The sequence below is a fragment of the Brassica napus genome, chromosome C4 (assembly GCF_020379485.1).
Source record: "Brassica napus cultivar Da-Ae chromosome C4, Da-Ae, whole genome shotgun sequence".
In the NCBI taxonomy this organism is placed as follows: Eukaryota; Viridiplantae; Streptophyta; class Magnoliopsida; order Brassicales; family Brassicaceae; genus Brassica; species Brassica napus.
Window position 1 is genome coordinate 14,860,484 of NC_063447.1, and position 24,487 is coordinate 14,884,970.

A 24,487-nucleotide genomic window follows, 5' to 3' on the forward strand; every position below is an offset into this window, starting at 1 on the left:
TATTTTAGAAGAAAGTCAAAAACTATAAATACACTAGAAATCACTATTTTTTACCATGTTAAATACGTAGAGCATCTTCAATGTAAAACTCTATTTTTTCCTCTAAACTAGAGTAAAAATGGATATGGAGTAAAGATGTTCCTAATCTTACTTCATTTCTCTCTTTATAATGGAGTAATGAACAAAAAAAATAGATTAATCCATAAATATAGTCTATTATGAAATGGGATATGAAGTTGGATTAGAGCCAGAAACGGACCCACGTTGGTTAAAAGGGTGCCACCTGACACAGGTTAAAGGTATATTGTAGAAAGTTTGTAACCTTTAATTGAGAACTACATAGCTCAATTGTTGTGTTTGCTCTCCTCCTGACCCCCTTTTGATTGTGACACCCGGGTTCGATGCCCACGTTTGCTATTTTTTCTTTTTATTTTAGTTTTCATTTGGGTCAGGCCCAATTAGTGACACCCCTAAAAATCTATCATGGGTCCGCCACTGATTAGAATATTTTTTACTCCATATCCAATTTTACTCTATTTTAGAGTAAAAAATAGAGTTGGATTGGAGATGCCCTTATAACTAACCCAACTAGTGTATATGACTAAGGTTTGCTTAACCACACCTCTTTCTTAATCTATCATGCTACTGTGAATCTAGAGATTGATAATGTTAGTATCATTGATTTTTGTAGGAAAGGCTTGCTACGGAAGAAGAGTTAAAAGGTTTTGTAGGCAATTGCGACTAAAACGGCTACTCTTGATTCTATAATTTCTGTTGGGAGTTATGTGTTTGTTCCTTCACATTCTAGGAACATGACAAGAGCAGTTGAAGGTCACCACAGATTTCTAGGGCATGCCGGACAATCACTCATTTTGTTGATAGCCCAATCACACTTTTGTCTTGCATGCAGAAAATGACTAGTGCAATCTTCAATAAGGTTGAGACAGGAAATATAATAGGAGTAAAGTTGTCGAATGTTGTGAAGTAAATCCATCAAGCCAGGTAACAAAAGAATCACACATTTGCTTCCTATACAATTCACAATATGCAATAAATCTTTCTTCGTGTGAAAAAACATCTTTGATGCAAAAAAAAAAAAAGATTCTTTGGATCCATTTTGCAGGCAAGGTGCACCGAGGAGAAGGAAAGGACCAACGCAGGGAATCAAAAGGTGTGCTTTAGAAGTAAAGAAGCCTTGCATTAGAAGTTTCAACAATTCGGAAATCATTCATATGCCTCGAACACAAAATTTAAATGCAGACAGTCTTGCACACAATGCCAAAAAGCAATCGTTTCATATGGATGAAAAGTTATCAGTTTGGTATGCAAAATCTTAGTTGAATCTGTACGTTGATGATAAAAAAAAAAATCCATACTCAAAGGAACACATAGAACCCGGCCCTAAGAATTTTCTCTGGTTTCCTTTATTATTTTTCTTTATGTGACTTCGTTTTGAGTTTTGAACATTATTTATTTATTTATTTTTTGTATATATCATTACGAACATTACAATTCTCAATAATTTTCCATCTACACCCGACAACGTTTTTTCTCTATCCTGGTGTTTGACATCATCTTACTAGGTACTTGATATTATTATAAGAGCCGAATCCTCCATCATGGTGCCAATTTGAACCCTTGCATATTTATTACTAGGGCGGGTCCGCGCTACGCGCGGGATTTGACGGATCAGTTTTTATAAAAGATAAAATTTGGTATAACTTTTCTTTTATTTTAGATTAGGTGTGAGTATGATTATGTTGTCTACACTAAATTTCAGTTATATAACTAAAAATGACTGAATTTCCAGTATTGTTGTTGTTTTAATTTAGAATTGTAAAATTTTATAGTATTTTAAGTATTATACCATTATAAAATACATAAATCAATCAATTTCGATCCAAAGAGAATGAGATCGATTTTTCAAATACCATTGTATCTTTTTTTGAAGGTTTATAAAATAGTGGAGAGTGAGAATTTAATTTAGAGAAACTCTCTGTCCAAGTTATTATAGTTGTTTTGGATGATGTTAGTAACTGCTATTATTAACAATTGTTGCTATTTTTTGGTATTTATATTACAATGGATTATTATGGTTACTTTATATATTTTTGCAGAATTAATTATTTTGGATAGTTGACTAAAGAAGTGAATTTCTTGGCCTATTTTTGTTTTTTTTGTGTGATGTTTTGGTTATATTTGCTTATATATTAAGTAATTAATTGTACTAATAAGTTTATTTATACGTCAAAAAATGAATAAATCTATATATAAAAAAATATGTTCGCCTCACTCTTGCTTTGCCAAGTGGAAAGTCGATGCCTGACAAGCTGACACGTGTCCCGGCTGTATTAAACGCATCACTTCATTTAATCTGAGAATTTGCTGAGCTTTTATCGTCAGGAAAATATCTATAGTGTTTTGGCTACTACTTTCTGATTATGTATGCGGCCCGTCGGCCCAACCTCGATAACCCTAAATATAATGAAGCAAAGAAACGTAGGTCGTCTCTCTCCATCTTTCTGGGCGCTTGGAAACGTCTGAGCTTCTTCCAAATCTCTGAAACGGTTCGAGTTGAACTTTTACATATGCAATTGTTATACCGGCTCTTTGAATCACTTTTGCATCTGTTTTTTTTTGTGAGGCATAAAGAATCAATCTTCAGGAACGTCGTCAATGGATTCCGACATGGTGGAGATCGCTCCTCCTGAGTTTGCTTCGGGTTCGACAACTCTAGAAATCCAAAAAGGTTAAATCTTTATATCCTTTTTTGTAGTTTATGTACCTATTTTCGTTGACTCCCTTAACAAGAAGATCCAAAGTCGTACTTGAGCAGTATCTTATAAATCTTATCAACTCCAATGATTGTGCTCCAGAAACAGCGCTCTTACAATGTAACTTCTGGAGTACAAGCTCCTTCTTGACAAGGTAATATGAGAGAGAGTCCTCATTTGGTTCATAACTAATTTGACAGCTTTGTGAATCGTGGTTATGTAAAATATAGTATTATAGATGATCTTTGGTCAGTACAATTTAAGTGACTTGACTATACATGACTTTCATTATGCTAATTACATATTTAAAAAATTATCTTAAAGCATTGGATATGTATCTCATGCATTCATGTGTCTGTTGTGAGTTTTCTAGGCTGGTGATCTTTTTGCTTCAGCCTATAAAAGTGTTACCACTCAACAGAGGTAGATAGAATCATAACAAGTGGGTGAAGACGCTCTCGAGGCTCTTTCTGTAGGAAGTACGAGATTTGCGATTGTTTTACCTTTTAAGTTGTGTTTTCTGCAAATAGCCTCACAAGTTGTCCTTCTTAACATGAGAAGTCTATTGATCCAACAAAGCAAATAAAGCTTGGATTCCTCACTGGGCTGGAGCCTCACGAAAAGTCTATGGTGTTCAAGAGGATCATATTTTGCGCAACTAGGGAGATATCTTAACACGATAGTTTGTCATTGAGGAGTTTGTTGTTGATCCCAACTATGGGGAGAAGGTTAACTTCTTATTTTCTACTCTTAGCTTCTTAGACATTAAAAGTGCAGCATTTTTTCTATTGCAGGAGTTTGACTGCTTTCTTAATGTATATAAATTTCCTCGCCATAGACGCTTGCAAGTTAGAGTCTAAATTCTATAGTTTATACGTTCTCATCTGCATATGTTTATATTTGACGTTGGTTCTGCCTCTATTATTTTATTTTGTTTTGTTGATCTACCTAGCCAAGAATATTTCTACATGGAATGATTTGAAGAAAAATATATATTTATACTAAAGTTTGGATTGTGATCTAAAATAATACTCCTGGCGAAGATACATGTATTTTATTATCTTCTATTTTGGTGAAAGATTAAAAAGTAAATTTCTTAAGGTAGGTGAAACTTTTGAGGTCAATTGCTATCCTTTCGGTTGAGATCTTGGCGGAGAAGCTCAATGATGACTGAAGTGTTCATTATTTCTTGATATATGATTGATTCTGGTGTTTTTCCTTCTGTCTCATCATCATGAATTCTATGTATTCTTTTATAAATGATAACCACATGGAGCTGTAGCCAGTTCTTCTGTATAATAACCAACATCAAATGAATTATTTATGAATTTTCTATCTCAACTAAAGAACTTCTCTAAGTATGCATATATTAAGCTGGCTAATTTTATATGCCATAAATCAACTTCGCAATCTTGCATACCCACTGCAAAACATCAAATTCTTCAAATAACAATGAAATAATGTCCGCTAGCGTGGATAGACCACCAGAAACAAAGTCATTTTTAATTGAAAATAAACTAAATATTTACAAATTTATATAGAAATTTAAAATAATTTAGCAGAAAAAGGTTAAACGATTTTTCTATATGATCTCAAACATGTTAACGATATGAGATCTTAACCATTTTAATTGGCCCGTTTGCAGGCTTTCTAATTCCTTTCGACAATTGGTTTTAATTTATAAGCTGTAACCGCATTGTTTGGGACAAAACTTTGCTAATATTTTTGACATCACCATTAAAGACAAGGAGAGGCATTATGATTTTCTTTAAACGTTTTTTGTAATGTTCTTATCTCTAATCACCAGTCTTTGTCCATGTAAAATAGCTAATGTATATGAATCATGGATATGTAAAAGGCTAAGCATTCTCTCCAAAAGTAGCACTAAATTAAGTTGTTAATTCTGATTCCCTTTAGTGATATTGACTCTGAAGAATTCATCTGTGAAGCTGTTGAATCCACCTTGCTTACGACTGGAACCGGGGACTCTACCATTGGATTTGCATATTAACAATCATATATCTGTAATGAAGACTATAAATGTAACACATCCCGCCTGTAGGGCAGGCCAACCCTAGTTATAAATAAAAAGAAAAGGCAAAAAGGTGACAAATGTTTAAATGGACAAACTGAGCGTAAAAGTTATTCAAATTTTAAACACATAATAAATCTTCATTTTAATTTAGAAATATATATTCATTTGTATGTTGTTAATTAAAAGATACATGAGTTTTTTTTCCTTTTTGGTTGTAACATAAAATTTTGTGATTTAGAATAAACGTATGTTTGTTTGAGGATAACATGGAAAGACTTCAAATTCCATTCACTAATCAATAATCTGTCCAATTTTGTAAATGTTGTTACGCATATGCAAGCATCTGCTATGTTCTATATATTTCATATATTTTTTCTAGAAGTGTTACATGTATTTTGCAATATTTTGTATTAATCTTTAGTGTTTCAAAAGACTTTGTGATAATTAGATGTTATGTTTTTACATTGTGGAAAGAGATAGATATGAAAATTGGATAGTAATATCACATTTAACTCATGATTATCTTTTCAAAACTGAAATGTGAATTTGTTTTGTTAATTTGAATCTCTAATGGATCATAAACAAAGGAATATTATTTAAAAATATAATTACATATATATATAAGTGATCTATTATACTTTAATATTAGTGCAATAGATGCTTTATAATTTTAGACCAAAGAATATAAAGCAAACTTTGCGTATTTTGGCAGAATGTTATTTACAAAAACATATATAAATTATTTAAAATTGACCATTTGGGCAGAACATATTCACAAATGTTTATTTTAATCTTTTATACATGTATACTAATGTATTTTCGCATATGCACCCAGAAAAAAAGTCCTACACAAATTCATTAATTATTTAACTTTTGTCATATTTGAAAGATGAAATACACCTTATTTTGGAAGATTTTGGTAACAAAAATATTTTTTTTTTACTTGACTAATACAATTATTTAAAAAAATAATAATCCATGTTTATATATAATTTTATTATGTTGGCTTATGAATATTTTATTATGTTTAGAAATATATAACTTTGATTCAGAACTACAAAAAGCTACTTTTGTAAGTCTCATGTTACGTGCTATTTAATACAGTTGAAGGTCAATTTAAATATGTTTTTAAATACATTGTGAATCTTTTGTTGTTCCATAAGAAATTGATGCTGCACTATAATTTGTACAAAATCAGAAGCACACCAACTAAATGAAAACAAACCAACTAAATCGTAATTTACTTGTCTTCCTTGTGGTAAAGAACATCACAAAGCTTGCAACTTATAGTTGTAAGATTCTTATAGTTTTAAGTCATTTTGTCCTCTGCCGATCTCAACATTTTCTTGCAACTTGTTTTTTGTTGACGGCTTTAGTATCATCTTCGTTTAATAGATCCAACTGATCTTTATGATGAACAAACCCAAATCTGTGGATATGTCGTCTAAAACAAATCCAAATGGTGACTGCAGCTGATACTCTTTTCAGCACTGAATCTTCCCTTTACTTAATTCTTCTTCTTTAATACTTTTTCAAGTGATTCAACTGCTTAAGGTAAAGAACATCACAAAGCGGCCACTGGAACAATCTTAGGAACTGGTTCCTTCTTAGTGAGGCTTCTGATGAAGAAAAAAATCTGAGGAAATGACTCATATTTTACCAAACAAAACAAAATCGACATAGTTCTGGCAAACAATCGCATGAACAATCGCAGGAACTGGTGCATTCTTCAGGATCTCTTCTGAGACAAATTAACTCTTGACCGGTGCAAACCAAGAAAGGAATTTGCCCTTAATTCCTAAAAGTATTATTCACGGTTAGCCAATTCCATTTTATACCATTTGAGACTATCACCTTCGAGGCTCAACACTACCAGCGTAAATTGGCCTCTTATGTGGATTAAGCAATTCAAAATCGCCTTCTACACTTGAGAGCTACACGTACGGATTAACTCTATCAAATTCAGACAGCTCTCAAATAAGCAAATTCCTATCACCGTCATCATTTTTAGATTCGCCAAACCTTAACGCAATCTATCAAATTCAGACACCTCTACTTGCTCAAATAATTAAATCCCTACGACCAACATCATTTTTTGATTCGCTAATCCCTAACGTGATTTCACTACGGCAAGGTTCCAAACGAAAATTGGGTACCTGATTTTGTGAAATTCATGTGCATCCAACTGGCCAGTATCATCGGAAATCCATCAACACCGCAAGCTTTCAGCAGAAACCAACGTTGTAGTCTCCAAGCGTTATGATTTTGACGGATTGATGCTGACCTATTTATAGTCAAGATTCACAATGGAAGTAATAGATGCATTGATTGACAGATCGTGTGAAGAGTGGGAGCTGTTGTTAATGAGAGCGTTAAAGAAGACCCTTAGAATCAATAAACTTGTGTAACGTCCCAGATTGCACTTTGCTGGTGATGACCTTTGACCTGTTACATCGAAGTCTCCACGGAAAAAAGAACCTTTGCTTAAGAGATGGGAGTTCAATAACCCATTCAGTCGAGGCCCATCAGAACACTGATGAAACCCATAAAAAACATATGTAAACTTAAGTTACGAAACACAAAATGAATAGCACACGTGTCAGAATCTCATGAAACTAATTGATGACGTGTCTTTCACCAGGACTGAGTAAACTCTATTATATATATATAGATACTACATTGAGAATTTCAGTTGTTACACTTAATTACAAGTAAAAATAAATATTATACTAACTACCTTTATGCAGACTCTTAAAAGCAACACACAATACCAACTAGAAAATGTAATTATCCCTCAAAATCACTCGGATTCCTGGTAGAGCGCACTTACCAATGACGGTAGCAAAGTGGTCTGTTTATCTTTTCATCATCATCATCATTATCATCATCATCATCATCACCACCACCAGCAGCAGCAGCAGCAGTCATTTTAAGCAACAGTTTATCTTGGCAACGCCTTTCACAATCATAACAGATGGTCGAGTGAGACCGTCATTCACAAATATATCGATCTTAACATCTTCTAACAAGAGATTTTTAGCAGGGTTGACATAAACTGCACATTTCCCTAGTAAGCATGGGATATGGAAGGTGGCCCTACATTCATTACATGTATAAAGCCATTTGTTTGAATCTAAAGTTTCCTCACAAACCTCACACCAACTGGGACTTGCATTTGTTGGGGAAAGACACACGGCGCAGCGGAATATCACGGTCGTGTTCCCCTGACCTTGTGCGAACCTGTGAGGAAAATACTTCGACGATGGCAAGATATCAAAGTTGCGATAACTAAATGAGACACACAATTTTTACGTGGAAAACCTCCTCGATGTGAGAAGGAAAAACCACGGGACCGTAGTCCACTCAAAAATCCACTATATAAATGGTATGAGTACAACCACGTCCTCCCTGTTCAACAGCCTGAACAGAACAGAGAGTCTAGCTACAAATAGCTATCTCCAACACAAACAACAACAACAAGAGAGCAACACAAAGCTTCAAAACCGGCAGCAACCAAACGACCTCAGCTCACAAAGATTCCGGCTTCCAGAAACTAATCCAACCGTACAAATCCAAGATAAACAAGTCGACAATACCTCTGCCAAATTTCAGCTCAAGAAGAGAAGATCTCACCGTTGGATTTACCAAACACCCAAGACTGTCCCGCTGAAGAACTGTGACGACCAGCTTCACTAAAACCCAGACAACAGAAGATCCAACCGTTGAAATCCAAATCCCTTCGGTGAATCTCTAACCCACTGACTGAAGAAGCTTCCCACAAAATATCAGCCCGATCAAGTTCCGTTTGATCCTCCAAAACCAGTCTTGAAATAGCCTGACGAGTTTTCTCCTCCTTCTCTCTTCTTTCTCTCTTTTGTCTCTCTCTCTAAACTCTATTATTGTGAGTCTACAGTGCAAAGGGGAACAATACTAATTACTTAAGGTCATGAGAATTATTATGTCTCATGCCCACTTGGTTCTCTCCATCTAGGAGGGACCCAACAAACTCCCCCTCCGACTAGATGGAAGAAACAGCCATTCCGGCTATCTCTCGGCATACCTCAAGCTTCCCCCTCGGTAATGACTTCGTCATCATATCAGCTCCATTATCATCCGTATGAACTTTCTCAAGTTCCACTTCCTTAGAAGCAACCACATCACGTATCCAATGATACCTCCTCTGAATGTGTTTTGACTTCGAATGAAATGTAGAATTCTTCCCGAGACAAATAGCGCTTTGACTATCACAAAGCAACACATACTTTTCTTGCTTGAAACCGATCTCTTCACAGAAGTTCTTCATCCACAACAGCTCTTTACAAGCTTCAACTGCAGCAATGAACTCTGCCTCAGTGGTAGATAGTGCAACACACTTTTGCAGCCTTGACTGCCATGCCACAGCTCCACCCGCAAATGTTACCACGTAACCCGAAGTAGACTTGCTAGAATCAGCATCTCCAGACATGTCAGAATCAGTGAAACTGACCAGCAAAGGCTTCTTACCTCCGAATGTAATCTTCAAATTAGAAGTCCCTCTGAGATATCTCAAAATCCACTTCACAGCATTCCAATGTTCTCTTCCCGGATTGGAGAGAAACCTGCTGACAACTCCAACGGCGTAGGCTAAATCCGGTCTTGTACAGACCATGGCATACATCAAACTACCCACTGCAGAAGCATACGGAACCTTCGCCATATCTTCCTTCTCCGCATATGTCTTCGGACTTTGTTGACTGCTCAGTCTTAAGTGTGGAGCAAGAGGAGTACTCAACACTTTAGACTTGTCCATGTGAAACCGCTTAAGTACTTTTTCAATGTACTTCTCCTGAGATAAGTGAATCAGCTTCTCACCTCTATCCCGAACAATTCTCATACCAAGAATCTGTTTCGCTGGACCCATATCTTTCATGGCAAAGGACTCACTGAGCTGCTCTTTCAACTCCTTAATTTTGTCCATGTTCCTGCCCACAATCAACATATCATCGACATACAGCAACAAGATGATAAAATCATCCTCACCGAACACCTTCACAAATACACAATGGTCTGAATCAGTCTCTGCATAACCATGCTCCCCCATAACAGACTTGAACTTCATGTACCACTGCCTTGGTGCTTGCTTCAATCCATAAAGGCTTTTCTTCAAGCGGCAAACCAAATTTTCTTTGCCCTTTTGCACATAGCCTTCCGGTTGTTCCATGTAGATCTCTTCCTCCAAATTACCATGAAGGAAAGCAGTCTTCACGTCCATTTGCTCAACCTCTAGATCAAGGCTCGCTGCCAATCCAAGTACAACCCGAATGGATGACATCTTCACAACAGGAGAAAAGATTTCATCATAATCAATTCCCTTCTTTTGGCTGTAGCCTTTCACAACCAATCTAGCCTTGTGTCGAGGTGGCAAATTTTCATCCTCATGCTTAATTCTGTACACCCACTTATTAAGCAAAGCCTTCTTGCCCTTAGGCAATTCCACCAACTCAAAAGTATGGTTCTCCTCAAAAGAATCCATCTCCTCATCCATGGCTCCAAACCACTTATCCTTGTGTTCATCCTCCAAAGCTTCATCATAGCTTTCAGGCTCTCCCCCATCAGTAAGTAATACATACTCACTAGGATCATACCTTGTCGACGGTTTAAGACCTCTCTCGGATCTTCTAACAATAGTAGGTTGGTTCTCAGCAGCTGGTGTCTCACCATGATCGTCACCATGATCACCACTACCATCTTCATGTGCGGGAGCATCTGCACTGGGTGTATTATCCTGAACCTCAACCTCAACCTCACCGTGAACCGATGTAGAAGGAGTAGCCTCTGTATCGATCAAACCCTCAAAAATCTGAGTTGGCTTTTTGGACTTGTCAATGTCCTTAATCGTTTGATCTTCCATAAACACAACATCTCTGCTCCTTACGAGCTTCCTCTCAACGGGATCATAAAATCTGTACCCGAACTCATCATGACCATAACCGATGAACACACACTGCCGCGACTTCATCTCAAGCTTCGATCTATCAACCTTGGGAATATGAACAAATGCCTTACACCCAAAGACCCTCAAGTGACTGTAAGAAACATCCTTACCAGTCCAAACCCTCTCTGGAACATCACCATCCAATGGAGCACTTGGTGACAAATTCAGCACATGAACCACCGTGTTCAAAGCTTCTGCCCAGAAAGTCATCGATAAGCCTGACTGTGAGATCAAACATCTCATCCTCTCGACAATCGTTCGATTCATCCTTTCAGCCAACCCATTTAACTGTGGAGTATGAGGTGGCGTGAATTGATGCCTTATTCCATGCTCTTTGCAATAAGCATCAAATGGTCCAAGATACTCTCCACCATTATCACTGCGGATACACTTCAGCTTCTTCCCCGTTTGTCTCTCAACCAATGCCACAAAGTGCTTGAAATATCCCAGCACCTGATCCTTCGTCCTCATAGGAAATACCCACGACTTCCTTGAATGATCATCAATAAAAGTCACATAATATGATGCGCCACCAAGAGATCTTGTCTTCATTGGACCACACACATCTGAGTGTACCAAATCCAGTACCTCGGGTTTCCTAGAAGGTGCGGAAGACTTGAAAGATACCCTGTGTTGTTTTCCCGCAAAGCAATGCGAACACTTCTGTAGGTGCAAACCAGAGATTCCTGGAATCACCTCATTCTTAGACAACACAACCATTCCTTTCTCACTCATGTGACCGAGTCTCTTATGCCATAGCTCCATGGCATTATCATTCTCCACCGCATTAACAACATCTTTGGAGACCTTAGCCTGCATCCAATAGAAAGATGAAGACTTCTCACCTCGAGCCACAATCAAAGAACCGCGAGAGAGCTTCCATTTACCACCACCGTGCAAACTGAAATAGCCCTCATCATCAAGTCTTCCCGTCGATATCAGATTCATCCTAATATCAGGAACATGCTTAACATCCTTAAGCACCAGCCTAGTACCAAGACTAGTCTCCAAGCAAACATCACCAATGCCAGCAACCTGAGCCATCGCATCATTCCCCATCTTCACAGAACCATAATTACCCGTAGTATAGGTAGAAAACAAATCCCGCTGTGATGTAGCATGAGTAGTAGCTCCACTGTCAATCACCCAACTGGTGTCCTGGCATGCGACATTAATGGCATCACCCTCAAGAAGAATGAGAAACTGATCTTCGGTGAGAGTCACCCGATCCACCTTTTCTTCTTGATTTCCTTGCTGCTTGTTTTTCAACTTCCAGCAATCCTTCTTCATGTGCCCTTTCTTATGACAGAAGTAGCACTCCATATTAGCAAATCTATTAGACTTGCTCCTGCTCCTGTTCTTGTCTCTCTTGGGATCTCTACTTGTACTTCTCCCCCTTGACTCAGTAACAAAGACATCTGAACGCGAACTGCTAGCATTCGACTGCCTTCTTGCTTCCTCATTAAGAACACTGTTCTTCACTGAATCCATCGAAATAACACCTTCCGACGCGGAGTTACAAAGAGACATCCTGAAAACCTCCCAAGAGTCCGGTAAAGTACCGAGAAGCCACAGACCGTGAATCTCATCATCAAACTTGATGCCCATATCAGACAACTTGTTGAGCAATCCCTGAAACGCATTCAAGTGATCTGTCATCGGAGTCCCCTCCTGATACCTCAGCTCAATCAACTTCTTGATCATGTACATCTTGTTGTTTCCGGTCTTCCTAGCATATAACTGCTCCAGCTTCTTCCACAAAGAACGAGCATCCGTCTCAGTCTCAATATGATGCAACACATTATCATCTACCCACTGCCTTATCAACCCACACACTTGGCGATGCTGCAGCTTCCACTCTTCATCCGTCTTCTTCTCAGGTTTCTGCTCCTCGAAGACTGGAACATGGAATTCTTTAACAAAGAGCAAATCCTCCATCTTGCCCTTCCATAGATGATAGTTAGCACCATTCAAGCTTATCATCCTGCTCATATTTTCCATCTTTCACACAAGCAAATAACAACCCAAAGTTATCAAAACCAAAGCTCTAAAACCAGAAGCTCTGATACCACTCTGTTGGGGAAAGTCACACGGCGCAGCGGAATGTCACGGTCGTGTTCCCCTGACCTTGTGCGAACCTGTGAGGAAAATACTTCGACGATGGCAAGATATCAAAGTTGCGATAACTAAATGAGACACACAATTTTTACGTGGAAAACCTCCTCGATGTGAGAAGGAAAAACCACGGGACCGTAGTCCACTCAAAAATCCACTATATAAATGGTATGAGTACAACCACGTCCTCCCTGTTCAACAGCCTGAACAGAACAGAGAGTCTAGCTACAAATAGCTATCTCCAACACAAACAACAACAACAAGAGAGCAACACAAAGCTTCAAAACCGGCAGCAACCAAACGACCTCAGCTCACAAAGATTCCGGCTTCCAGAAACTAATCCAACCGTACAAATCCAAGATAAACAAGTCGACAATACCTCTGCCAAATTTCAGCTCAAGAAGAGAAGATCTCACCGTTGGATTTACCAAACACCCAAGACTGTCCCGCTGAAGAACTGTGACGACCAGCTTCACTAAAACCCAGACAACAGAAGATCCAACCGTTGAAATCCAAATCCCTTCGGTGAATCTCTAACCCACTGACTGAAGAAGCTTCCCACAAAATATCAGCCCGATCAAGTTCCGTTTGATCCTCCAAAACCAGTCTTGAAATAGCCTGACGAGTTTTCTCCTCCTTCTCTCTTCTTTCTCTCTTTTGTCTCTCTCTCTAAACTCTATTATTGTGAGTCTACAGTGCAAAGGGGAACAATACTAATTACTTAAGGTCATGAGAATTATTATGTCTCATGCCCACTTGGTTCTCTCCATCTAGGAGGGACCCAACAGCATTCTCTTCGTAAGTAAGGATGAGTAAATGCTCATCATGCTCATATCTCACTTTATATGGGAGTGTAGCACAATAGAAACACAAAAAGAAGTCACATTCGATACAGTTCAGAGTTTGCAATGTCTCTTTTCCGCACATTGAACATGGTCTGTATCTTCCATGTTCATTGCTAAGGAACAAAGGATGTGGGTGGCATTGATGGTCGAATGGTTCAGATATTGCAGCACATCGCACGTCTATGCTTATAGACTCAACCGCTTTGCTACACATATCTGAAACCATACGAAAAACGATCACAATATCCACAAAAGAAACAATTTTTGGTGTCACTCACTTGTAGAATAAATGGATAAGGATGGGTTATATGTTGTTTTGTTCGTGGAAGATTTGCACATGCTTCATGAAGTACAAAATCACACTTGGATTTCATACATTTGTAAATGTCACCACCATAAAATGGAAGTACGCATGCGTGACATCGTTCATCATACATAATATCAGTGGTCGTCTTTTCAAACTTCATGTGATGTGAATGACTGAAATGTTGTATGATTCCAGCACTTATCACTTCAAAAGAATTGAGATTTTCATATTCTTCTTCTGGTTCTTCCTCGAGTTCTTTTTCATCCCACAATCTCTCCGAATTGCACACTTGGAGTGCACTACATAAGGGCAATCTTTATTGCAAGAATATTTTCCATAATTGCCATCAACCTCTTGACGACAAACTCCACATGACAATATTCTAGGACCAGAATATGTAAAAGAAAGACGGTGGTTATGAAGCGATATTCTTATGACAAATGGTAAGTAAATACAATTTTTATGGACAACAAAATCACATTGAAGACACACATAGATGAGAAACTTGCTATCAACTACCCCACAAACGTCACATATCAAGTCAGCTTTTCTGGGAAAGTGGTAGAGGGTATGCTCATGTCTTTTATGATAGTTCATGAATGAGGGTTTTGTCGCGCAAACAGGATCCAAACTAAACTTACAAATAAAACAATAGTAAAATAAATTTGTAGGATAATCTCCACAACTTGAACTACAATAAGAACAAGTTGTTTTCTGAACATCGACACCAAAGGAAAAGGAAAAACCATATGTGAGAAGTTGGAGATGGTGTTTAGGGTGACAAAGAGATTTGATTAAAGGGGGAGACTCGACACATTCTTTGTGGTAGGGTACATTATATTCATTGCAAAAGTAATAAGTTGAACCAATTTCTTGGCATTGACAGGCACCACAAAAAGACTCATCTGCTAATACTTTGTTGTTGTACCAGTAAAGAGGGTTAAGAAGGTGGCCAAAGTAGCTATAAGGTAAAGAGCTTTCTGGTACGGCAAATGGATAATAATGAGGACTGTCGACTATCTTAAATTTAGCATGTCTATCATAATTCGTGCGAGATGAGCATTTGTATCGCAAGGAAGGGCAAACGAGGATGATGGGTGGAGGAAGTTGGATGGAATCCATGGCTACACAAAAGATTTTCTTACCTAATATATATTGAGAGACTAGAGTTTAGCTGTTCTGATTTGTGACTATAAATACATAAAATATGTATTTTCGATCAAAAAAATAAGAGCCTTAAATATAAATATCTTATATAAAATTAAGCAGGTATCTTAAATATTGATAACTTCACTCAAAAATATTTTAAAGTATCTCATTTGAAATATTTTTGAGTAAAACTTTTAATATTTGAGATATACCATCTCACTATTATATTATTGTTTTTAACATTTTGTGAGATATCACATGTGAAACATTTTTGTGAGATCACATGTGAAAACGTCCCAATGAAATGTTATTTACCATATTTTAACCGGGTGTTTGTGGTCTGGTGGTAAAGAATTCACGACTGTTCCGCTACTTAGGTTCGAGTCCTGACCATTGTCAATTAAAATGGAGGTGAAAAAGACGATCCCTTTAGATGCTTTCGGCGGACTCTCCGATTTAGTTCCAATGAACGGTCATTAGATGATAGTCAGGTCTCTTTCAAAAATATCCAGGATCATAAAAAAAAATTACTTCACTGAGTCTTTATGAAATTCAAGGTTTTTAACTTTTTATCAACACAAATGGTCAAAGCATTTACGACCAGCAAATAGAGATTCAGTTGAACGGAAAGGTTTTACACTTTCAATAATATAATTAAAATTTGGCTAGCTCACATGTTTTTTTTTTGATCAAAAGCTAGCTCACATGTTAAAAGTTCATTTTAACTAATAATATGACAACCGACTTCGTTCGGTACCTTGTAAACTCCTTCATCCTTGTCACCAAAAACAACCAAAATGAAAAACCATCTTATAAATTAAGCTAGCTGGATATTTCCAGAGTGGAAGAGGGTTAAGACTTACTTAGCTGTTCACTTCCACCGTATCTATTTGTGATATATATATGAATATTCTCTCTTACGATAAACTAAGTTGCGGTCAATTAGAGTTCAACTATCATCCACGACGCTCTCACTCATTTGCGTTTTGGGGATGGGTGATATAATGGTGTTTGTTTAATACACAATGAAGTTTGTGAGTGAGTAATTTCTGTTATTTTTATGATTTTGCGCACTGATGACTGAATCAGAACTTCGGATAAGCTTAGAGAATCGACAGTTTATATGGCTGGGGTTCCGGAAGATATCTCGAGCTCCCTACACTATTTTTTAGGGACAGTTCACAGATTCTCTGTTCTGTAATGCATACACTTTTCAGGCACTCCTAAAGAAAATAATTTAAATGGTCGAATCAAACCTTAAGAGAGTTGTCACCAGAGTCGATACAAATATTCAAATGATCCCTTTTATCTATATAGAAAAATAAAAGAACAGCAAATGCAATACATCATTGTTCTCCTCCACGACAAGCACAGCCACAAAAGCCTGTTTCAAATCCGGACATTGACATATGCAAAATAAAAAATCTGTCCCCCTTCACACCAAAATGCAAACTAAAATTTCCATCCCCTCAAATAAATATATGATCTTTTACTTTTTGTGTTTTAGTTTTCTTCCCCAAATCAGAAAAAGATTCTAACTTTGTATGAACAAGGAATCCAACTCTCTTGCACAAACTCAGGGTTCCGTTACTGGGACTGGCGCTGGAGTTTTGAGAAGTGGCTGCAAAGCTTTCACAACTATACTCATATTCGGTCTAAACTCTGATTCATATTGCACACACAATGCTGCCACCGCTGCTAGCTGCATTGCCCACATTACAGAAAAGTTTAGAGATTAAAAAAAGGACAAGGCAATGTACTTCCAGTGATGCAAAAACTGAGTTATTTTCAGTCATGGGGTGAAGACAAGTACCTTAGCTACTGATTTAGGAGGATATTCTCCTTTTAGCTTTGGATCAACACACTGCTTCACTTTGTCTTCACTGAGTCTCGGTGTAGCCTGCAATAATAATAAACAGCAAACTCCAGCTTATAAGAGAGGAGATTAAGACAGAGCAGGATACAGATTTGGACAGGCACTGATAAACAAAAACATACCCAGGTTACAAGACTTTGTTGGCCACGTGGCATTGTATGATCCACAGGTTTCCTCCCTGTCAAAAGCTCTAGTAGTACAACCCCAAAGCTATACACATCACTCTTCTGTGTCAACTGTCCAGTCATTGCATATCTGCAAAAATGGGAAGACACACGTGTTAGCTGCCTCGTCCATACTTTAATCTGGATGCAACAGAAGTTTTGACGGTTATAAGGAAGATTACTTACTCTGGAGCGTGATAGCCAAAGGTGCCCAAGACTCTTGTAGAATGAAGACGTGCAGCATTGTCAGGAGCTTGATTTGAGAGATTGAAATCAGCAACTTTTGCTTGATAGTCTTCAAAAAGAAGCACATTGCTAGATCTCACGTCTCTATGAATGACAGGAGGCTGAACCTTCTCGTGAAGGTATTCTAAACCCCTAGCTGCCTCAACGGCGATCTTCACCCTCGTTATCCAGTCAAGCGTTGGACCTGGCTGTGCACCTTGTACTCCCTTCCTACCTGTTATAACAACACATTTCAAAACCCATAGATAAAATCAATTCTATTTTATAGCACAAATGGGCTGGGAAGCTCAAGCATACCATGTAGAACGTCGTGCAGTGATCCCATTGTTGCAAACTCATAAGCAAGAACACGGAGGTTCTCATCGACACAATAGCCGACCAGCTGAATGAAATTCTCATGCTTCAGTCTTGAAACCATGGAAACCTAAGAAGACGCAAGCAATAAGATGTAAAGACAAGTTTCCCTGGGGAATTGAAGCAAAAAAAAATAAAAAAAAGAGAGGTAATAACCTGACTCAAGAACTCGGTGTTTGTTTCAGCTTCAGGGGCTACATCGAGTTTCTTCAATGCAACTGCTTTACCATCACTTAGAGTTGCGTAATACACCCTTCCGTAAGATCCTTCACCAATAAGTGACTTCGATCCAAAATTTTCAGTCTTTTCTTTAACCTCTTCCACAGACAAGAGAGGAACTTCAATGGGAAGAGCTTCCTTGGGCGCCTCAGGTTTTGCAACAGCTTGTGGTTTTGGCTTATTGTTGGCTGCTGCATGTGTGTGACAAACAACCAAACGTATTCTAATTAGAAACATACAAAGCCTCTAGTACACAAACAGTAGGCACTATAACCTATTCCCAATAGATCAATAAGTTCAAGGGAAGTCTCTTGTCTGAAGCATACCTTGAGATTGCTGCCATTGAGTTTTCAGATGTTGCTCATCATTAGATACATCCGAATCTCCTGAACTACGCCCACAACAGATCCACCTGTGCATGCTTGTTCTCTTCAGAGCTTTTTAGTTCCTGAAATCGTTCAAAACCAAGTCAACATGTATGCATAAAAGAAACAATCTTCTACTATCTCGCCGCCATAATAGCATAATCACTTGAAACCTAAAGTGTTATATTCTCACAGGGAACTACTTCCTTGTCTCAAGTTAACTGTTTTGAGAAGTGATCCCAATATTATTCATGTATATAATACAAAACAACCTAACAAATCACAGTAACGCTTTTCCAAAACAGATCAAGATTGCAACTTTAATAAGCACAGCTTTTGTAACAAAACGTTGGTTAATCTCTTGAACTCGTAGGATTTAATAAACAAAAAATCCAGTTGCTACAAAGACAAGAAACCCAACAGCAATATTACAATCACAAAGAGACAAAAAAAAACTTTTGTCGGCAGATGATGTCGGCAATAGTCAACTTAATTAGCGAAATTGGATTCAAAGATCAGAACTTTCAAACAAGATGCGTTACCCAGATGAAAAATCTACTCGAATTAAAAAAAAAAAAAAACATACAGTGAGAATCGAGCTTGAAACGAGGAATGGGGGCAGAAACGAAATCGAATCAGAAAAGTGAAGTCTAAGTAAAGAAAGCAAAGATCGGTCTGACTTGAAAGGATCCAACAAGGTAGAAGATCGACGAGGGAATTGATCCCCTAATCTAAACAGATAAACAGAAGGAGTAAAAAATAATAATAAAGGAATAGTCTTTCTTTACCGGTTTGCACAAAACGTGTCTACGCTGAGACTTCTGTCGCTCTATTTCCAGAGGTTGCTTGCTTGCGTATGATTTGTCTCCTGTGAGAGGAGATGCGTGAGTTGAGAAGAAGGAGAGCTTTTGCTCGACAAGAGATGATGGGCAAACGCGGGGGGAAGGGATATAAACCGGCCAAACCGAAAGGAAAAAGCCTTAGCCGACTTTATTTTTTTTCTTCTATTCATTTTTTCTTTTATTTATTTTCCTCCTATAATTGAGTTTGAAACCAATCAGTCACCCTTTTCTTTGTTGCTTTCTTCTTGTGTTTTAATTATTTGAAGAACAAAAACTCAGTTTATCTAATAAGTATTTAATTTTAAAATTCCAGATAACCTTTTTTTTTTGTCACTGATATTCCAGATAACCTAATCTACGTAAAATTAGTTTAGGAGTGTTATTCAATCATATATAGTTACAGAGTTTAAATCTAAACATAATCCACCGTTATTTGAATGACAATTTTAAATTTTATTTTTTAAAAATAGTGTTGGTAAATCAAGTTTTTTAAATTTAGTGTTAAATCATCTTTTAAAGATTTTAGAGTTCTTTATATTTTAAATTTGTTAAAAAAAAATTAAATTGATTTTATTGTGGTGACTCATGAATAAGTGACTGAAATCAAATTTCAAAACACATCATATAGATTTTTGAAACCATTGATTGAATAAATTATTTAGAAAATTTCATACCAAATTATTATTAACATTAAAGTATCAATTTAAATCGCATTAAAGTAAGGTTGAATTCTGATTTTGATTAATTCCATTATACTATCCGTAATGCAATTCATTATTAGTGAAAATGGTTGACGTGTATCTGCTCTGTCATAATCACATTCATCCATTTTCTCTCATTTGGATTGAGCATGTGGTAATAGCGTTTGAAATTTCGGTCATATAATAATAGTCTCTGTAGTCTTGTGTTTTCAGTGGGATGATTGGTGTGTTCTCCTTTAAATAACACTAACAAAAGGAATAATAAATGATTCAGTTACAGGCAAATCATTCATCTTCTCTCAACTTCCAGAGCTTTCTGTCTTCAACTAACTCCTAACATCTCCTTATTATTACATACAGAAGCTCTCCAATGTTTAAAATCTCATTCTCTACGGTAACAACTCCTTCTTTCCCTTCCTGTGTTGATCGAAAGAATGACTTTCTTCACCTTATGGTTCTGCAATGAATGCTAGTAACAATATCTGTATGCCTCTTCAGATTATTCTGTTTGAGTCTCATGTGACCATCACTACTCTTAGGCCTTGGAGCTTCCATTTTCAGCACTCTTGTAGCTTCTGGAAACGTTGAACTCTTTCTCAAGCATCTGTTGGAACTTTCTCACTAGTCTCATCAGTTTCCGAGTTTCCGCTCGTCTCTACACCCTCAAGAACTCCCATGCTGGCGAGGATCTCTTCTCTCGACTCATCTGGATACTTCACTCTATAGTACTCCAACTCCATCTCGAGATCTTGTATCTCCTTTTCCCTGTCAGCCAAAACGTCGTTTGCTCTCTCAAGCGCATCGACGTCGTGCTCGGCTTGCTCGTCCATCATTCTCAGGTACTGCAACGCTTCCATCTGGAGAGCCGCTTTCTCCTCCTGCAGCCTTGTGATCATCGCCATCGCTTCGTTTGTAGCGATTGCCGACGCATTTCTTTCTTCCTCTAACTCTTTGCTTAATTCTCTTAGACATTTCCTGTCGTACTCTAGCTGTTGCTTTAGCAGATCAACGAGACTTTCGCCCTCGATGTCGCTGCTGATGCTTGCAAAGGACTCCACGGATGCAGAGTTTTTTAGTTCCGGTGGTTCCTTTGAAGTGGATTGAGTTTCTGTTACCTTTGAGGAATCTTTGTCGCTATGTTGTAATGAGGGTTCTTGGCTGGAGAGTTTTGGTGACGTCAAAGGATCAGTCTCTTCATGATCATCTCCATGCTCTTCTTTAACTGAGTGTTCTTCTGTGGCAGAACCATTTGCATTGTTTGATGTCAACTGTTCAGAGGCTCCATTGTCCACATCATCTACTTCATGACTATCTTCTACTTCCTCACTGGATTGTTCTTCAGCTGAGACAGATACTTCTTTTGAGGTCAACGGCTCCGAGTGTTCGTTGACCTCATCCACTTCTTCATTACTGAAGTACTCTTCTGCAACATTCTTTTCATTAGTCTCTTTTCCTTCCTCACTAGACTGTTCATGTGCTAGAGCATCTGACGTTGACGGCTTGCAATCTTCTTCAGCTCCATCTTCCTCATTATCTGCAACAGAATCAGGCTGATGAGCAGACACTTTTTGCTCCATAGTTGCATCAGATTCTTCCATTTTCACATCCGAATCGGATATGTTTTGAGCAGAGTCTGCGGAATCATCATGCTCTTGAATCTGGAGTTCCTGAGAGGCAGAGTTTTCTCTAGGACTCAAAAACTCTCCACCAGAAGGAGATGAGTTGCCACTTGGCTCAGTTTCATTATCTGAAAGAAATAACTTCATATTAAGGAACAATATGACATGAATGCACGATCAATCCTTGGGAAAAACCGAATGAAACATTGGCTTTAGGCTCCAAAATATTTGAAGAAAATTACATAGACCCCAAAAAAATTAATTAAATTTTTTAATAAATCGCCTATGGCTTCCAAAATCTCAGGACCGACCTGCATGAATTCATAGATTTTGACTAGTGTATCATGAGGTAAACGTACCGTTTTGTGTTGATGCTCCTGCATTGTCCTCTTGAGGTAAGTCCAGTGAGAATGGACGAGCTTCACTCATAGTTATAAGTTCAAAGATTACAGATGCATGCTCTCCTAGTGGGACAGGTGGTTGGTCTTGAGTCTTATCTACAATCTTACGTTCATGCATGGGAGATCCGACGTTTTTATAATCTTTGTTCTTATCCTTATTGTCTTGCACATCCTGTTTACGCTTCGGTGTCTTCTTGTCTTCAAACGATGTCCTAGACCGAGACTTGCGAACACGTCTCTCAGGTGGCTCAACAACATTGAAGTCAGTCATCTGGAGGAAAGCATCATCATCCGTAAACAAAAAGTCAGACTCCGAGCCGGAGTGAACCTTCAGCTCTGTGTATCCCGCATGAGCCACACCGTCGCTGCGGCTTCCAGCGTCGACATACTCGCCACCGCTCGTCGCTGGTCTACGATCTCTCATCTTCTTCAAACTCCCACCGCTTCCTCTTCGGGTAAGATGATGCCTCGGAGCAGGAATGTTAGGTTTAGAGTTTCTTCCACGAGAGCCTAACCTAATCAGTCTCTGCGTATGGTGCCTTGCCCTCCACGGTTTATCGCAGCAAGAACACGACCTAAGGTGAGCAGAGTGGCTTGTGGAGAGCAAATCATACCCTAGCTTCCCTAGAAGCAATCTGTTCACGTCTGGATTCGGACCGGTCGTTTTGGTGAAGGACAATAGACAATCGTTACACATTCCTCGGCAGTCGGAGAGCTTGTTGTCGTGGTTTAGACACGACATGTAAGATGAGACCTCTGATCTGTGGTCTCTGCAGATGAGCAGTCTCCAGTGGAGAGGATGAAGGATCTGGGAGCAGAGGAAACATGGCATCTGCAGTCTGCAGTAGCGTGCGAACCAGACGAGGAGATAGGAGAGGAGAGCGTCGATGAGCATGAGGAATATGAGGAACCATTCGCATGCTGCGTAGGTTAGCACAGGAACCTTTTGATCAAACATGACAGTTGGAACCATCTTTCAGACTGGTGGTGACAGTGAGTTCTGGAGAACATTAAAACTCATCACTTGAAAGCAAAAATTAAGGGGCACAACTCAGAGTCTTGTGTCTGAGATTTGCATTTTCTTGAGCATTTGGAAGTGAAAACGTGAAAGATCCTAAACTTGAAAACTTGGCTTCAAGATTAATCGGCCAAACAAACTTGTTCAACGATTTGTTATTTCTGGTTTCCCTAAATTAGTGTACGTTCTTTTTTTGGATGAAGAAATGGTCAACCGTTTTTTTTTGGAATTACCATACATTTTAGAGAATCTTTAAGGCAAGAAATATACCATTCGTTTGAAACACACAGGTAAAAGACTAAATCATAAACAGCAAAGACAAAGCATACTGAGTATTAAAACTGCATCACATATATGAACTACTCATAAACTCCAATAAGAGGTAGTTGTTGGTTTTAGTCCTGGTTGTTGGCAGAACTCCTACCAGTTAGTATGTGGGAGACCATAAGTCCTCTGCTGAAAGCTTGATTAAACAGGAGCCTTGTTTGAATCTCTGGACCAAAGAACATGGACATCATTGAGATAACAGCAAACAAGATGAATCCCATCATAAAGTCATATCCCCACGCTAATTTCATTACTAAAGGCCAAAGCCCTAGCCTTTGAGTTAGAGGCTTGCAGGCTTGTGAGATCTGCAATGAAAATAATTTAGACGTTTTATTAAAACATCAATAACATTAAACAGACATTTGTGAACAAGATTACTTACAAGTAATAGTCCCCATCCGGTTGAGAGGAAGAGGTCACCGAACGTTGCAAGATGAACAGCCGTGATACCAATGACAATTATCACGGGTGTCAGGAATACCACAAGTTTCATGGTCCTGAATGCGCAATGGGAGTTCGTCCCGCCTGGACTCGCCTCACCCAAAACCTGTGGTAGTTATATATCAAAAGTAAAGCCCTTTGTTTATATCTCAAAGTGAGAACTGTTCAGAAGCTACGTACCTTCACAATGAGCATAATGATGACACCCACGAACCATGAACCCACGTAGATCTGAAACATTACTAGAACTAGTTAAACAAAATTAAAAAACTCTCATAAACTGTAAACAAGAAAACATACACATATACTATGATTTTCTTCAAATGCAGTGAGCTGATACACGATCCCATAAATGAAGTCTGTGATAGCTTTGATGCAAGGGTCTTCATGTGATCCAGCAAGCTCAATCTGGAACATAAAAGACAGCTATGAAATTTCAATCTGGCATTTTGCAGCAGCTTGATTACACTCTTGTTCAGTGCCAAGCTCTTTTTTTTAACTCCTACCATGTAGTGTTAGCTAGCTCATTGCAGCCTTGATTCACTTTTTTTTTCATAGCATATATTGTTGAAGTTATTTGCATGAAGTTTATCTTGAATGTTTTTCTTGCTTTTTTTGTTGGCATGAAGTTGTTGACGTGTTCAGCAAGAGCTGCACACAATACATAAATTTCATAAACAATACGATACATGGCATACAATCTCGGTATTTGTGG

The 24,487-nt window shown here is 38.1% G+C and overlaps 4 protein-coding genes and 1 long non-coding RNA gene across 8 annotated transcripts; all 5 read right to left on the reverse strand.

Moving 5' to 3' along the window:
• Positions 1 to 5,898: 5,898 nt before the first annotated feature.
• LOC111205322 lies at positions 5,899 to 8,240 on the reverse strand. The gene is made up of 2 exons (XR_007322286.1): positions 6,966 to 8,240; positions 5,899 to 6,607 (listed from the first exon to the last, which is right to left on the reverse strand). It is a non-coding gene; the product is annotated as an uncharacterized LOC111205322 (long non-coding RNA).
• A 4,114-nt stretch (positions 8,241 to 12,354) lies between these two features.
• Positions 12,355 to 16,271, reverse strand: LOC125585817. The gene is made up of 2 exons (XM_048755512.1): positions 14,320 to 16,271; positions 12,355 to 14,016 (listed from the first exon to the last, which is right to left on the reverse strand). The coding sequence occupies exons 1-2, from the start codon at positions 15,170 to 15,172 to the stop codon at positions 13,616 to 13,618; spliced, it is 1,254 nt and encodes a 417-aa protein (XP_048611469.1). The 5' UTR covers positions 15,173 to 16,271; the 3' UTR covers positions 12,355 to 13,615.
• A 216-nt stretch (positions 16,272 to 16,487) lies between these two features.
• LOC125585368 (PTI1-like tyrosine-protein kinase 2) lies at positions 16,488 to 19,466 on the reverse strand. Of its 4 annotated transcripts, none has more exons than XM_048754300.1 (8): positions 19,212 to 19,466; positions 18,385 to 18,506; positions 17,996 to 18,246; positions 17,783 to 17,909; positions 17,426 to 17,699; positions 17,198 to 17,330; positions 17,013 to 17,099; positions 16,488 to 16,901 (listed from the first exon to the last, which is right to left on the reverse strand). In XM_048754300.1, exons 2-8 carry the CDS (start codon positions 18,476 to 18,478, stop codon positions 16,776 to 16,778), a joined length of 1,092 nt encoding a protein of 363 aa, XP_048610257.1. In that variant the 5' UTR covers positions 18,479 to 18,506; positions 19,212 to 19,466; the 3' UTR covers positions 16,488 to 16,775. The 4 variants fall into 4 exon arrangements, with proteins under 4 accessions (XP_048610257.1, XP_048610255.1, XP_048610256.1 ...); XM_048754298.1 differs by having other exon boundaries at positions 17,996 to 18,249; XM_048754299.1 differs by lacking the exon at positions 19,212 to 19,466 and adding an exon at positions 19,010 to 19,031 and having other exon boundaries at positions 17,996 to 18,249.
• Positions 19,467 to 20,193: 727 nt separating this feature from the next.
• Positions 20,194 to 23,616, reverse strand: LOC125585367 (probable myosin-binding protein 4). The gene is made up of 2 exons (XM_048754297.1): positions 21,945 to 23,616; positions 20,194 to 21,713 (listed from the first exon to the last, which is right to left on the reverse strand). Exons 1-2 carry the CDS (start codon positions 22,957 to 22,959, stop codon positions 20,563 to 20,565), a joined length of 2,166 nt encoding a protein of 721 aa, XP_048610254.1. The 5' UTR covers positions 22,960 to 23,616; the 3' UTR covers positions 20,194 to 20,562.
• On the reverse strand, positions 23,400 to 24,281 carry LOC111213911 (callose synthase 2-like). Its single transcript, XM_022715752.2, has 5 exons — positions 24,240 to 24,281; positions 24,073 to 24,180; positions 23,953 to 24,003; positions 23,714 to 23,878; positions 23,400 to 23,636 (listed from the first exon to the last, which is right to left on the reverse strand). Exons 1-5 carry the CDS (start codon positions 24,279 to 24,281, stop codon positions 23,400 to 23,402), a joined length of 603 nt encoding a protein of 200 aa, XP_022571473.2.
• Between the last annotated feature and the right edge of the window lie 206 nt (positions 24,282 to 24,487).